A 15,196-nucleotide genomic window follows, 5' to 3' on the forward strand; every position below is an offset into this window, starting at 1 on the left:
AGAACTATACAAATGGAACATTTAAGATTAGGGCTGTAAATACCCTGGCAGTCCAATTGTTAGGGCTCTCAGTGGGCTGGAAAGTATCAAATCAGACACAGAGAAGATGCTTGCTTCTTGGAAAGAAAGCTACAACAACCTAGACAGCATATTAAAAAGCAAACACATCAGTTTGCTAACAAAGGTCTGCAGAGTCAAAAGCTGTGGTTCTTCCAGTAGTATCTATGGATGCCCTTGCCTCGTAGCGTAGTCAGTAGAGAATCTGCCTGCAAAGCAGGAGACTCAGGTCCAAACCCTTGGCTGGGAAGATCCCCTGGAGAAGGAACTGGCAACCCACCCCAGTATTCTTGCCTGGAAAATCCCATGGACGAGAGGAGCCTCACAGGTTGTAGTCTACAGGGTTATAAGAGTCAGACATGACTTAGCAACTGCACCACCACCATGTATGGATGTGAGTTGGATCATAAAGAAGGCTGAGTGCTTTAGAACTGATGCTTTTGAATTGTGGTGCTAGAAAAGCCTCCTGGACTTTGGATTGCAAGATCAAACCAGTCAATACTAAAGGAAATCAACCCTGTATATTGATTGGCAGGGCTGATGCTGAAGCTCAAATACTTTGGCCCCCTGATGCTAAGAGCCAACTCACTGGAAAAGACCCCGATGATGGGCAAGATTGAGGGCAGAAGGAGGTGATAGAGGATGAGATGATTGGATGACATCATCCACTCAATGGGCATGAATTTGAGCAAACTCTGGGAGATAGTTAAGGACAGGGAAAGCCTGGTGTGCTGCAACCCATGGGGCAAAGTTGTACAGGACTTAGTGACTCAACAACAGACACACTCAGCGGGTGAAGAATCTGCCTACAATGCAGGAGTCACAGGTAACCTAGGTTCGATCCCTGGGTTGGGAAGATGCCCTAGAGTAGGAAACGGCCACCCACTTCAGTATTCTAGCCTGGAGAATCCCATGGACAGAGGAACGTGGAGGGTTACAGTCCAATGTGTTGCAAAGAGTCAGACACAGTCAGACACAATGAAGTAACTAAGCATGGAGGCACGCGCGCGCGCGCACACACACACACACACACAATATATCCAAGAACCAGGTCACAGCTTTTTAAAATTGTAGTTGGAGGAGGAAATGACAATCCACTCTGGTATTCTTGCCTGGAATATCCATGGACAGAACAGCCTGGTGGGCTACAGTCCATGGGATCTCAGAGTCAAACACGACTGAGCGACCAACACTATAGCTGTCCTACAATGTTAATTTCTGCTGTACAGCAAAGTGACTCAATTATACATATGTACCTTTTATATTCTTTTCCATTATGGTTTATTAGAGGATATTGAGTACAGGTCCCCATCCTATCCAGTAGGATCTTATTGTTTTTCCATTCTCCCTCTCTCCTGAGTGGCTCACATCTGGTCACAGCTTTTAGAATCCTCAGCCAAATCAAAGATATAAGAGTTTAATGGAAAAATTTTGTAAAGAAATTTGAGTTGGAAGTATTCAATCCAACCTTCTTAGAATAGTTTTACTACTTTCTAGTTCTAAACCTCGGAGAAGGCAATGGCACCTCACTCCAGTACTCTTGCCTGGAAAATCCCATGGTCGGAGGAGCCTGGTAGGCTGCAGTCTTATGGGGTCGCTAAGAGTCGGACACAACTGAGCAACTTCACTTTGACTGAAATTTTCACTTTCATGCAATGGAGAAGGAAATGGCAACCCACTCCAGTGTTCTTGCCTGGAGAATCCCAGGGACGGGGGAGCCTGGTGGGCTGTCGTCTATGGGGTTGCACAGAGTCGAACACGACTGAAGTGACTTAGCAGCGGCAGCAGTTCTAAACCTAGGAAACTTCAGGTTGTTGAGGCCAGGAATGTGGGAATTTTTCCTGTGGACCAGATGTGAGCCACTCAGGAATGAGGAAAAGCATGGGATCTTGTCTGTAGGGCCCTCAGAAGTAGAGGAAACCTCAGGAAAAGGAAACATCACTCCCCCGTGTTGTCTACTCTTTAAACCCCACTGAGTGAAACTGCAGCTCACAAGCCCCTCATCTCAAGGAGAAAAGCTGAAATCAGAGGGATCATGCCCCCTTCTCCAATGGCTTCAGCCCAAGAGGCCCAAGCTGAAAGATAAGCTTAAGTCAACTTTGAATTCTGACTATAACATAGAACCAAAAATTTCTTGAGAAATAAAAACTATTTTTACAACTAATCATGACTGGAGGATATTTTTTCTTATCTTTGAGTAATCTTAAGAAAAAAAAAAAAAAGAACAAAGTCTTCATCCTGGGGCATATCTCCATTGCATAGAGATGAGCACACAAAAATAAAATCTCAATCCACATACCATGTCTGTGGTAATCTACAGACCACTCGCATAGATGAGAACCATTTTTTCATTGGTTATTTGACAAGACATCCGTTTACCTTACCATAGACAGAAGTTTTTGCTCCAGATTTCATTCTTAGTTTCTCAGTTTGATAGTCTCTGACATATGCTTCTCTTAGATTATGAATTACCTTTCGTTTTGAGAAAAACATTTAACTTGACAAAAGTTAGGGTTGGGATCTTAGTTCCCTGACCAGCAACTGAACTGGGGCCTTTTGCAGTCCTAACCACTGGACCACCAGGGAATTTCCATATTTATCTTAACCACTTTTCTAAGGGGTCCTCTACCTCCATCCTGTCACACTTTCTGTATTTTTGTCTTCATAGGTCTTAACACTACCTGAAATTACTTATCTGTTCTAGGTATCTCAACCCCAACACACCACATACACACCAAGTGCAGGCTGTCACATGCTCTACTGAAATCTCTGCCAAAGGAGTCTGTCTTATTCTCCACTGTATCTCCTGGGCCCAGAACTGCTTCTGGCACACAGAGGTCACTAGATTTGGTTCATAAGGGGCACAGTATCATAAATAGAAGTGAAAGGCAACTACAGAATAACTAGGTAACCTTCCAAAAGTGCTTTTTAAACTAAACTCTTCTCATTTTAAACTAAATTCTTTATTGCCCAATCACCCCTGAACCTCTGGCTTTATTCCTGATGCTCTACAGAAACAAGGTTGGTGGAAAATAAACACTAACCTAAATTTTCCAAACCCTGAAGTCATTAAATTTTTTTAATTTAAAAATCTTTTCCTCCTTGGCCTTAGTCCCACAGGACACTTATTTTGTAGGACTCATTTCTGCAATGACTGGAGTCAACTTCAACCATGTTGGTTTTTGTTCCCACTCATCACGTGTATGCTGAACAAATTAATGAACCACTCTCATTCCTCATCTCCTAAGGACATCTCCCCAAACCTTTCCTTGAGCCTCTCTACACTGTCTTCTCTTTTTCAAATGGTTTCAACCATTACTGAGTCAAGAATCTGAATTTTTAAAGAGAGAAAAATAAACAATCCTTTCCTCCCATCTCCCATCATTTTTAAATGCCTCCCAGGTTTCACCATTTCCTTCTAATCCCTAAATCAATTCCCATTCTCAACTCTATGTTCATTATTTCCAAATGCAAATCTCCAGCCTGGGCTTTCGGCTTTCCACTTCAGCTGCCACTAGCTTTACTGAGTTCTTCCAAGATACTTCTAGTATCCCACAGGCATCAACACCACCTAACAATTTCTTCCTGTTGCTTCCATCTTATATTCCTCAGTGAATGCACCAAATCCTTGCCCCCTAGTCCAGAAAATCCAAGACCCCTACCTCTGATATTTTCTCCAACTGACAAAACCACAGTAGCTGTGACTGAAAGGTCAAATGCATACATAAATAATGATACATTCCTGGGTATTACTTCAGATACCCTATGGTAACACTCAACGGCTCCTGTGTTCCCCTGCCAAAGAAACATAAATCCCTTAGTTGTGGCGCTGGCCTCAGGCATCTTCTGTTAGACAGAGATCCACTGTCCAAACCAACTTTGATCCTCAGGACATCATGAGATATGTCAGGTATGAACTGTCTGCAAACTAGCATTGAATGAACTGAACCCACCTGTCTGTACTGAACCCACCTGTCTGTACTGAATGTGTTAACCAGCTCCATCTCTAGCCCACTGCTTCTCCCTGGGTCTTACGACTTCCATGTTATCAGAGAAATTTCCCACTGAAACTCAAACAGTCAAGGCCACAGGCACTGGCAAATAAGGACTAAGTCACTTTATACTCAATAAACACAGAGGCCTTTTTTAAGGCATCACTGTCTACCTCTCATGCAACCCCGCCTTGTGCCAACTGTTTTCTGACCCAGGATTTAGAAATTTCTTGTCTTCAGGTCAGCACCTACTTACCTCAAGGCCTAATATTTATTCTGCCCTGGGTATTACCTATCTTAATGGGCCTCTCCAGCACCCAGGAATCAACCTTTAGTAACACTGCAAGATTTCAGAAAGATCTTAATACCATGTCAGATTATTCAGTACTCAAGCCAAAATAAAATGACTATTTTTATAGGTCAAAAGCAATTTCAAATATTTGAACCCACTACAGTAACTAGGCTACAGCCACTGTAGAAGCACCTTCACTTTGAAAGCCCATAGTTAGACTTCCACCTTACAAATCAATAAGCACAGGTACACCAGTAAAAATCACATGATCAAATGTCAACTGAATACAGAACTTATTATGCATCCCTGAGTATGGCTGGATAGCATCACCCACTCAATTAACGTAAGAGTGCAAATTCCATTGAGATAGTGAAGGCCAGAGAAGCCCAGGGTGCTGCAGTCCTTAGGGTCACAAAGAGTAGGACTAGACTTAGTACTAACAACAACAAAGTAGAAGAGGGCCTCCGGGGTGGTTCAGTGGTAAAGAACCTGCCTGCCAAAGGAGACACAGGAAGTGGCAACCCACTCCAGTATTCTTGCCTGGGAAATCTCATGGACTGAGGAGCCTGGTGGGATACAGTCCATGGCGTTGCAGAGTCAGACACACTTAGCAACTCAACAGCGAGCAGCAGCAAAAGTAGAACAGAGTCATTATATTACATAACACATATTGGGACGAAACCCAATATAGATTCAGATCAGCTGGGGCTCCTGTAGAAGCAAGCTGAGACCTGAAAGAGTTAGGAGCTAAGGAAAAAAGCAAGGGAGCAATTAACTAATCTTGGAATGCATTCTAGGGCAGTTTTTAAAGGTAAGGTTGCGGAGGCAGTGATGATCATGAAAACTCCTTCAAGATCAGATTAAAGTTGTTAAATTCTTAAAAAAATGGGAAGCTACAAGTTGGGACAGCACAGCTTGGCCACATTGCTATTTTATGCTAGTTACTCCAACACTTGTGATGTTTAATTAATGTTCTATTCTCTTACCAGTCCAACAAAGTTGGTATTGTCTTCACTTCAAAAAACTGGCAGAAACACCAGAAAGCAAGGCAGAAAAATTCAGAGCCCTGAAAAGTCAATGATCACCTAGGTGAGGATTAAAAAAATTCTACTAGCCTACAAGTGAGTTTATACTTGGCCTTCCTTTGCATTCTACTCAATACACTGCATTTGCACATGGCCCTACAAATGTTCTTATTGACTCATACCTAGTTGTTCACTTAGCTGACCACCTTAAAAAGCACACACAGCCTATGAGCTGGGCGCCAAGAGTTAATATCACCTGAGAATCTTAAAAAGAAAAACGTATAGCTGAATCACTTTGCTGTAAAAAACTAACGCAACATTGTAAATCAAATACAAAAACCCCACAAAACCACCTTTCCAAAATGGAATTCCTTCAACTCCTGTCCTTTGTGTTCTCACCAGAAATCCAAAGCCTATCATACAGGACGACAACCACTCCACAAAGACCACAGAGGTAACACAGTTCTCACAGTAGCACAGATGTTACTTCTTAATGTCATCTTTAAGGAATCTTAGAATTCCGCTTGTAAAGGCCCAATCCTATTAAGCAGTATCACAACCCAGTTTAAAAGGTAGTGTTCCAAAACAGCCACTTAACAAATAAACCTGATTTTTAGTTGTCACATTCACAAACCTATGTAAATCACTGATACAGCCTATTAAAAATACCTTAGCACACCAGATAATTTTAAAAGCCAGAACATTTATTGTGCGACTAATCGTTGAAATCCTTAAGATGAACTGGATGCTGCAACAGCCGCTCGCTTGGGTTTAGGTGTTGTTCCTTCACGGAATCCATGCCTGCATTGTGTTTAAAACAAGAATGGTTACTTCAGCAATGTCAACGCATACATTTCAATCTTTGTTAAAATATATTTTCATGAGCTTATCTCAGTTAGATGATGAAATCAATATTGAATTCATAAGTTCAGACATTTATTTTTTAGAACATCACTGATAAGCTGTGGTATTTATTTCCCTCTGCTTCAAAATAGCCAAGGCAACATATTTGGTTGCAGTGATCAGTATTTCCCCACCACTTATGATTCCCAAGGTTTTGGGAAAACGGATTCTTAAAATATGGGTCAGAGATCCTACCTTCCTTTAGCTAAGGAAAAACATGATTAATGATAGACATTTTCTCAACTGCTTAACTACGGTTAATGTCTTAACTCACTTAACATCTACTTGAAATGTCTTTTGAGGAACACACAGGTTAAAATTGGCTTCAATTCATGCTCTTAACTCAAACTAGCAGACCACTGAACCCTATCCCATACTACTATATACTGGCCTTAAGTGCAAAGGTCACTCCAACACACAAATACATCTAAGTGTGTTGTGTTTACACCCCCCAAACTGTCTTGCGGTCTTGAAGATCTTGAATTGAGTGAAGGTCACAAATTCTGCTAAATATCCTACAATGCACAGGACAATCCCAGTCCCCAACAAATAATCACTTCAGTGGAGGCCTTACACCCCTCAACTGCTACCACTAAAAATGCAGTTTCTCTATAAGACTATGTTGGGGCTGAAATTAAAACTCTTAAGGCCTCTCTTTAAGTACAACAGTGTTCTACAGCAAGCAGACTTGCCCAAAGCCACAAAACTGAAGGCCTCAATTACATACTATCATCTTGACAAACTCTGGCAGGAAAATGAAATGGAGGTATGCGAATAAATGCCATTATTTTCTGGAGTCTACCTCAAACTACACTCCAGCCTATTCAGTGCCTACTACTGTTCACTGATTCCTAAGTTCGAGACTGATGTGAAGGTTATGGTGGCAGAAGAAAAAGGACCCTAGCAACACCTCATCCCACGAACCAGAGGAGTTGAGACGACTGTTATATAAGCCCATACACCCACCTATAACTGAAACATAAAACTGTACCTGAATCTGCGGTATACAATTTTTAGGTGCCTCATTCTACCAGTCCCGGTGGTATTTCGTCTTTTAGCTTTAGCACTCCAATTATCTGGGAAAAAAAAAAAATTCAGGTTAAGATCCAAATTGTTGTCCCTACATACCCAGGACACATTGTCTGTCAATATAATTAAAAATGCCTGCCTTGGCTTTAAACTCATTTTATCGGTATACTTATACTGTCCATGGAATTCTCCAGGTCAGAATACTGGAATGTGTAGCCTTTCTCTTCTCCAAGGATTCTTCCCAACCCAAGGATCGAACCCAGGTCTGCACTGCAAGCTCAGCATACCAGTTGAGCCACAAGGGAAGACCATACATGGAAAAAGAAATGGAAACCCACTACAGTATTTTTGCCTGGGACAGCCATTGGACAGAGACGCCTACTAAGCTAAAGATTATGGGGTTCCAAGAGTAGGACACAACTTAGCAACTAATCAACATAGTGGTATACAGATGTACAATTTTGCTAGGAAACAACATTCAAAGTCATGCCCCACCGATGTACATATGAAACGAGACTATTCTCAAAGTACGTTTATAAACATTAACTTACACTTTCTCTTTCGCTTGGCAGGGTAGCCACACTTGCCACAGGTCGACTTCTGAAGGTGGTAGGCCTTAGAGCCACAACGGCGGCACAGCGTGTGCGTCTTATTCCGACGCTTTCCAAACGATGACGTTCCCTTCGTCTGCAAGGAGATAAATGTTTAAGTCTAGTCATTTCCATACACATGCAAACATTTTCAGTTAAAGTAACTACTGATATAAACTAATGACAATCACAAAGGCTGACACTGTGCTAAATCAGTGAGCACTATTAGATTTCACGTCATCTAAAGCCCCGGCAAGATCTGCCATGTTTTGAAACTTGCTACATTATTAAAAAGGACAATGAAAAACGTAAAAGGCAAAAGAGGAGGAGGTAACGTGGTTTTCCTACCTACTCTTACTGCAAAATCTAAGAGCTCCTGCCCAGGGACCGTCGCCAACTATTCTTTTGCTTACAGAGCCAAATACCCGCAACCCATGCTCCTTCCATTAGTTCCCACTGGTGGGCAGGGCTGTGCGGGCTTTCCAAAAGTCAGAAGAAAGGGGCCTGGAGCAGCTGCAGCTCCACGACGGCAGGCTCAGCATCCCCACATCAGAATTATGAGCCATTCTCGTGCCTCTCGAAAGCTGCCTTCCCTACCCACCGGCTCCTCTTATCCGAAAGCTTCCAGGGCCCCCAAGGATCGCATGGGGCGCAGTTCAGGGGGTGAGGATGAAAGCCGATGACGAGAGCCCCTGGAAAACACTCACCATCTTGCTTCTGCCGCCGAGACCAAAGAGGCCGGAAGAGAAAGCACTTCCGCTATATTTCGCTCTGAAGCTTCCACCCAGGAAAGCACTTCCGGCGGGGCGCAGTGCACCGCTCTCAAGCGTCCGTCACCGCAGTGTGGGTGGTTTCGAGAGGAGGATCGCAGAGCTAGTTAGGGCCAATAGAGAGTTCAGCGGAGCGGAACTCACAACTTTCTGGGGAAGGGATTGGGCGTATACCTCCCGGATCCGCCTTTCCCTGCCTCAAACTTTTAGACCGGAACTCGACTACCTACCCTCCTGTTGTTTCCCTTCGGTCTTTACGAGTGTTCTGTCAGCGCTAAGGCCACATTGCAGATTCCGGTTTCCTAGGAGATGGGAAATGTGGGTAGAGAGGCTCCCCTGCTTGGGGTGCAGGCGCTAGCTCAGCCCTCCCGGCGTCTGTGTAGGGTTGGGGGTTGGGCTGGTGTACTTCTCCACGTTCCTCTGTACTCCGGCCTGAAGCTTTTGACTGACTGATCCTCACAGGCTCCGCGGTAAAGAATCTGCCTACCAGTGCAGGAGACGCGTGTTCCGTCCCTGGGTGGTGAAGCTCTCCTGGAGAATGAAGTGGCAACCCGCTCCCAGAAAATCCGAAGGACAGAGCAGCCTGGTGGGCTAGTCCATTGGATCGCAAAGAGTCGGTTGCGACTAAGCTACTGAGCACAGTCCTCACTTGCTAGGAGGACATAGCTGGGCTCAGAATATGAAGAGAAAGGCAGGAAATGCCTTTTTAAACTGTAGTAATAGGCATATGGCTTGATCTCCCATTTTACTATGCCAAGGAATCAGACGTGGAACTTGTTAACAAGTTTCCTAAACTCTAACATGAGGACATATGCTTTGACAGCTTTGGGTGGGGCCTGGATATGTGTAGTCCAAAACACTTTAAAGTGTTACTATTGGTGGTTCCCAGATCTTGTTGATACAAACAGTTAATTCAATTGCAACCTTCTTCCGAGGAAAGCCCCCACCCTTGCAAAAGGGTAAAATACCCAAACATTTAAGAGTTAGTAGGGAAAAACAATCCTAAATGCGTGCTGTCTAGAGGAAGCAATTAGTGACCTAACACTTGTGAAATATTGGCAAAAGTAATTAACTTCTAGGCTTCCCTGATAGCCCAACTGGTAAACAGTCCTGCAGTGCAGGAGACCCTGGTTGGATTCCTGGGTTGGGAAGATCCGCTGGAGAAGGGATAGGCTACTCTCTCAAGTATTCTTGGGCTTCCCTGGTGGCTCAGAGGGCAAAGAATCTACCCCCCAATGCGGGAGACCTGGGTTCTTTCCCTGGGTTGGAAAGATCCGCTGGAGGAGGGACTCCAGTATTCTTGCCTGGAGAATTCCCACGGACGGAGGAAGAAGCCTGGCGGGCTACAGTCTATGCAATCGCAAAGAGTGGGGCACGACTGAGCATCTTTCACACAGTTAAAAGAACAAGATGAGGTCTAGGAGTTAGAAGGTTAAATTTTTGACAGGTTAACAGTTGATAAGTTCGTAGTAAGCACTAAGCTCTTCTAGGAACTGGGAAGAGGAGAGTCACTGTTTTTATGGAAGTGGTAGGTGGGGAAAGGGGCGTTCAGGGGAAGATCCCTCCAGCAGGGAGAGAGTGAGAAGACCAACATTTGAGTTTTTGAAACAAACTGCAGTTCAGGTTAGACTTAACTGTTTGAGGTACTGTATTAGTTCCCTGTTGCCATTCTAACAATTTACTACAAACTTAATGGTTTAAGACAAAACATTTAACCAGCTAGTATAAAGTTTCAGTTATGCAACATGGAAGACATCAGTACAATATTATATAAAGCATCTGCCTACAATGCGGGAGACCTGGGTTCGATCCCTGGGTCGGGAAGATCCCCTGGAGAAGGAAATGGCAACCCATTCCAGTATTCATGCCTGGAAAATCCCATGGACCAAGGAACCTGGTGGGCTACAGTCCACAGGGTTGCAAAGAGTCGCACACGACTGAGCGACTTCACTTCACTTCATACTTAAGGACAACAATCAAACCACAAATTAGTCTTTAACCTACAGCCAATCAAGTAATTTCTTTCTTTGCTTCCACACTTTATAAAGTCCCCTGGCTCCTAGAATGCTACTAACCACTTCCAGTTTGGTGCTGCCCTTTTTGGGTAGATTTTTGCTCAAACTTAAGTTTTGGGTGCCTGTTTATCTTTTAATAATCCTTTGTGAGTGCTTTGGCTCCACCCATATTCTCATCTCAAGGTCAGCTGATTTGCAACCTTAGTTGTCCTTTGGTGTAAACTAGTATTTTCACAGGTTGTGGAGATTAGAACATAGTCATCTTTCGGGGAGAGCATTATTTTCCTTAGCACAGGTATTAAATGAGATCAGTTGAGACACACTGTTGAGCCCAAGTTAGTGTGCCAGAGGCATAGTGAGGCCAAAGGAACTGAAACTGGAGTTTAGAGCAGACAAAGGTTTTGCAAACACCAACCAAGGAGGTCAGCATAGCTCCTGCTCAGAAAACTGAACTGTCCGATGGTTTTCAGGGAAGAGGTTTTGTTATGTTTTGTTATGTTTTGGTTTTTAATTAATTTTTTGGCTGTTCCATGGGGCTTGTAGGATCTTAGTTTTTGGACCAGGATTGAATTGAACCTGGGCCTTCACCAGTGCAAGGACAGAGTCCCAGCCACTGGACCCTCGAGGAATTCCTTTAGGGAAGTCTTTAAAAACCAAGTAAGGGCTGTGGGGGCATGTGACTTCATTCTAGTTGGTGGTAAGGTAAAAGGGTGATGTTCCAAGAAACTTGTGCTCAGCCATCCTCCACCTGAGTGGAGGTGGGGGTTGGGGTGGCAGGGAAGGAGCTTAGTTCCTATCAGTTAAGTTCAGTTCAGTCATTCAGTCGTGTCCGACTCTTTCCAACCCCATGAATCGCAGCACGCCAAGCCTCCCTATCCATCACCGACTCCCGGAGTTCACCCAAACTCATGTCCATCGAGTCAGTGATGCCATCCAGCCATCTCATCCTCTGTCATCCCCTTCTCCTGCCCCCAGTCCCTCCCAGCATCAGGGTCCTTTCCAGTGAGTCAGCTCTTCACACGAGGTGGCCAAAGTGTTGGAGTTTCAGCTTCAGCATCAGTCCTTCCAATGAACACCCAGGACTGATCTCCTTTAGGATGGACTGGTTGGATCTCCTTGCAGTCCAAGGGACTCTCAAGAGTCTTCTCCAATACCACAGTTCAAAAGCATCAATTCTTCGGCACTCAGCTTTCTTCACAGTCCAATTTACATCCATACATGACCACTGGAAAAGCCATAGCCTTGACTAGACTGACCTTTGTCGGCAAAGTAATATCTCTGCTTTTTAATATGCTGTCTAGCTTGGTCATAACTTTCCTTCCAAGTAGTAAGCGTCTCTTAATTTCATGGCTGCAATCACCGTCTGCAGTGATTTTGGAGCCCAAAAAAATAAAGTCTGACACTGTTTCCACTGTTTCCCCATCTATTTCTCATGAAGTGATGGGACCAGATGCCATGATCTTCGTTTTCTGAATGTTGAGCTTTAAGCCAACTTTTTCACTCTCCTCTTTTACTTTCATCAAGAGGCTCTTTAGTTCCTCTTCACTTTCTGCCATAAGGGTGGTGTCATCTGCATATCTGAGGTTATTGATATTTCTCCTGGCAATCTTGATTCCAGCTTGTGCTTCTTCCAGCCCAGCGTTTCTCATGATGTACTCAGCATACAAGTTAAATAAACAGGGTGACAATATACAGCCTTGACATCCTCCTTTTCCTATTTGGAATCAGTCTGTTCCATGTCCAGTTCTAATTGTTGCTTCCTGACCTGCATATAGGTTTCTGAAGAGGCAGATCAGGTGGTCTGGTATTCCCATTTCTTTCAGAATTTTCCAGTTTCTTGTGATCCACACAAAGGCTTTGGCATAGTCAATAAAGCAGAAATAGATGTTTTTCTGGAACTCTCTTGCTTTTTTGATAACCAAACTCAAAAATTTGTATCAGATTATTATGTATACCCATTGGGGAGGAACTGGAGAGTTCCTTTACTGCTGTACTGTTGTTTCCTAACTTCTTTTCTTTTAAAATATTTTTTTTTAATTATTTTTGGCTATGCTGGGTCTTCGTTGCTGTGCAGGCTCTTCTCCAGTTTTGGCTCGCAGAGACTACTCACTGGTTGCTGTGTGCAGGCTTCTTATTGCAGTGGCTTCTCGTTGCAGAGCACGGCACATAGACTTCAGTAGTTGCAGCTCTTGGGCTCTAGAGAACAGGCTCAATAGTTGTGGAGCATGGGCTTAGTTGCTCCTTGGCATATCGGATCTTCCAGGACCAGGGGAGATCTGTGTCTTCTGCACTGGCAGGCGGATTCTTTACCACTGAGCCACCAGGGAAGTCCCTTTACTGCCTTTCTTGTGTTTATGCCTTCCCTCACTTCCTTAACAAGTAACAGTTTGAACAGCTAACTGTTTCAATTGTCTGCCCTTTGGAACACAAGAAAGATCTTGAAGGCTGAAACCTTTTTCTTAAAAACAAGAGGGACGTGGATAGGCTTTTGTACCCGGGGGGCCCTACAGGGTCCTACTCAGTTTCAGAAATGGGACAGGTAGCAACCAGGGAGGAGTCGAACCGCGCAGCAGGCACTAGGTGACGGTCTCTTTTACCCCAGACATTCCCCAAATTGTCAGGGTGAAAAATTTCTCCTCTCCCTTTTTGGTATGCTTGAAATCACACCATTCTAACCCTGGTCAGGTAGGCCCTTGGCCCTATAGAGGTCTATCAAGCCAATTTAGTACCCCCAGATTTTTATCCAGATGCCAAGTTCAGGTCAGGAGTAGACTGACTTCTGAAACAGATGACCTCTGCTGTTACCTGGGTATTTGCCCTACGGCATTTTGCCTTTTAGTAGAGAGTGATAGAGACATCAGAAGTCTTGCATCTGTTGTTCTGATACAATTCAATTCTCTTAATTTGACCTGCTTTTTCCCCCTACAATAGGTGAAATTACTTTTGACTTTTATCTTTAAGAGTTCTTTGATGGCTCAGAAGGTAAAGAATCTGCCTGCAAAGCAGGAGACCTAGGTTCAATCCCTGGGTCGGGAAGATCCCCTGGAGAAGGAAATCGCAACCCACTCTAGTATTCTTGCCTGGAGAATTCCATGGACAGAGGAGCCAGGTGGGCTACAGTCCATGGGGTTGCAAAGAGGCAGACACAACTGAGCAACTAACTTCATCTTCAAAAAAAATCACGTAACTTAAACTTCTAGCTGCAAACAAAAATTTTACTCCTGTTTCATTGTATTTAATTTGATGAATGTATTTTCAAATACGTCAAATACATACCCTTCCCCCAACTCACTTCCGTTCTCATTCTAAGCTTGTGCAGTGCACATTTCCTGTTACCAAGGAACTGAATTTAAACTGCCTTCCTTAAATAAATTTTACTGTGAAATATCCAACTTCAAAGAAACACTTTTTTTCCCATCATCTTTGAGAACTGGAGCAGGTTATTGTGGGAGAGGATGGTATTGGGGGACGAGTGAAGAGGAGATCCAGTTTGAGAAGCTGGTTATTAGAACACCTTACCAACCAACTTGAATAAAAAAGAAAAGGTGACAAATTTACTAAAATGGACAATCAGATTGTTAATATTTAGTAGGGTACATCTCTCGAAACCTATACTTTTGTGACACATTGTAAAACTCTTAACCTAAAGTTAATTTTTAATGTCATATAAGGCTTTTCTTATTCTTTTTCAACCTTAGGGTCCCTAAAATTTAATGATTCATTATCCTTGGTTTCTAATATTGAAACCGAGTGGAGCTCTGTGGGACTTCCAAGCATGGGATCTTTCTATCCCCTGTTTCTTGTAGGCAAGACTCCAGCCATTATTTTCCCTGAGTTCCAAAGGGCAGATTTGAACAATTCTAATCAAGGGCTTCTCTGGTGTCTCAGTTGGTAAAGAATCTGCCTACAATGCAGGAGACCTGGGTTCAATCCCTGAGTTGGAAAGATCCCCTGGAGAAGGAAATGGCAAGCCACTCCCACTTGCTTGCCTGGAAAATCAGATGGACAGAGGAGCCTGCTGGGCTACAGTCCATGGGTTCGAAAGGAGTAGAACACAACTTAGCTACTAAACCTCCACAATCAAAGGAGAGGCAGCCAAGAAACCACAGGAAGCAAGATTAAAGGGACCAGAGAAGCTCATCAAGATTAGGAGACTGACCATCTGAGATGAAATTAAGGTGGTGTAAACCCTACTTACACCCTACTCTTGTCAGAGACCCCACCTTTGAAACCCTCTCTTATAAAAACCCCTCATTAAGTTCTCTTGGGTAGAGACACACAGTTTTTTGATGCAGAAGTCCTCCTTTGCCTGGCAAAGTAATTCACCCAAAACTTTGTCTTGGGGATTTGAGGGATTTGAGTCGGCACTGGTGTCCAGAGAGGTGACACTTTCAGTAAAACTACATGCTCAGCATTAGTCCAAGTGTTTGGAAGGAAGAGCCAGTTCTGACTCCATGATAGATCTGTTTCTTTGATTTTAACCTTTGTCTTTTTGTTGCTTTTGTTATTATTGTTCAGTCACT

General features: G+C 43.6%; 1 protein-coding gene and 1 non-coding gene across 2 annotated transcripts; both read right to left on the reverse strand.

Annotated features, from left to right (window-relative positions):
* Window positions 1–6,049: 6,049 nt before the first annotated feature.
* RPL37 (ribosomal protein L37) lies at window positions 6,050–8,625 on the reverse strand. The gene is made up of 4 exons (XM_086361565.1): window positions 8,596–8,625; window positions 7,850–7,985; window positions 7,261–7,345; window positions 6,050–6,167 (listed from the first exon to the last, which is right to left on the reverse strand). Exons 1-4 carry the CDS (start codon window positions 8,596–8,598, stop codon window positions 6,098–6,100), a joined length of 294 nt encoding a protein of 97 aa, XP_086217691.1. The 5' UTR covers window positions 8,599–8,625; the 3' UTR covers window positions 6,050–6,097.
* Window positions 6,250–6,330, reverse strand: LOC147350270 (small nucleolar RNA SNORD72). The gene has a single exon (XR_015149314.1). It is a non-coding gene; the product is annotated as a small nucleolar RNA SNORD72 (small nucleolar RNA).
* Window positions 8,626–15,196: the final 6,571 nt, after the last annotated feature.

The sequence above is a fragment of the Bos grunniens genome, chromosome 20 (assembly GCF_055505025.1).
Source record: "Bos grunniens cultivar Pamir isolate PY7600 chromosome 20, Bosgru_T2T1.0, whole genome shotgun sequence".
NCBI classification, from domain to species: Eukaryota; Metazoa; Chordata; class Mammalia; order Artiodactyla; family Bovidae; genus Bos; species Bos grunniens.

Bases quoted from the DNA above. Each gene is read 5' to 3' on its own strand.
- RPL37 (XM_086361565.1), bottom strand. The intron at 7,346-7,849 runs GTAAGTTAATGT...TTTTTTTCCCAG, and splicing joins TGCCAAGCGAAAGAGAAAGT to ATAATTGGAGTGCTAAAGCT. The intron at 6,168-7,260 runs GTACAGTTTTAT...AACACAATGCAG, and splicing joins ATTGTATACCGCAGATTCAG to GCATGGATTCCGTGAAGGAA.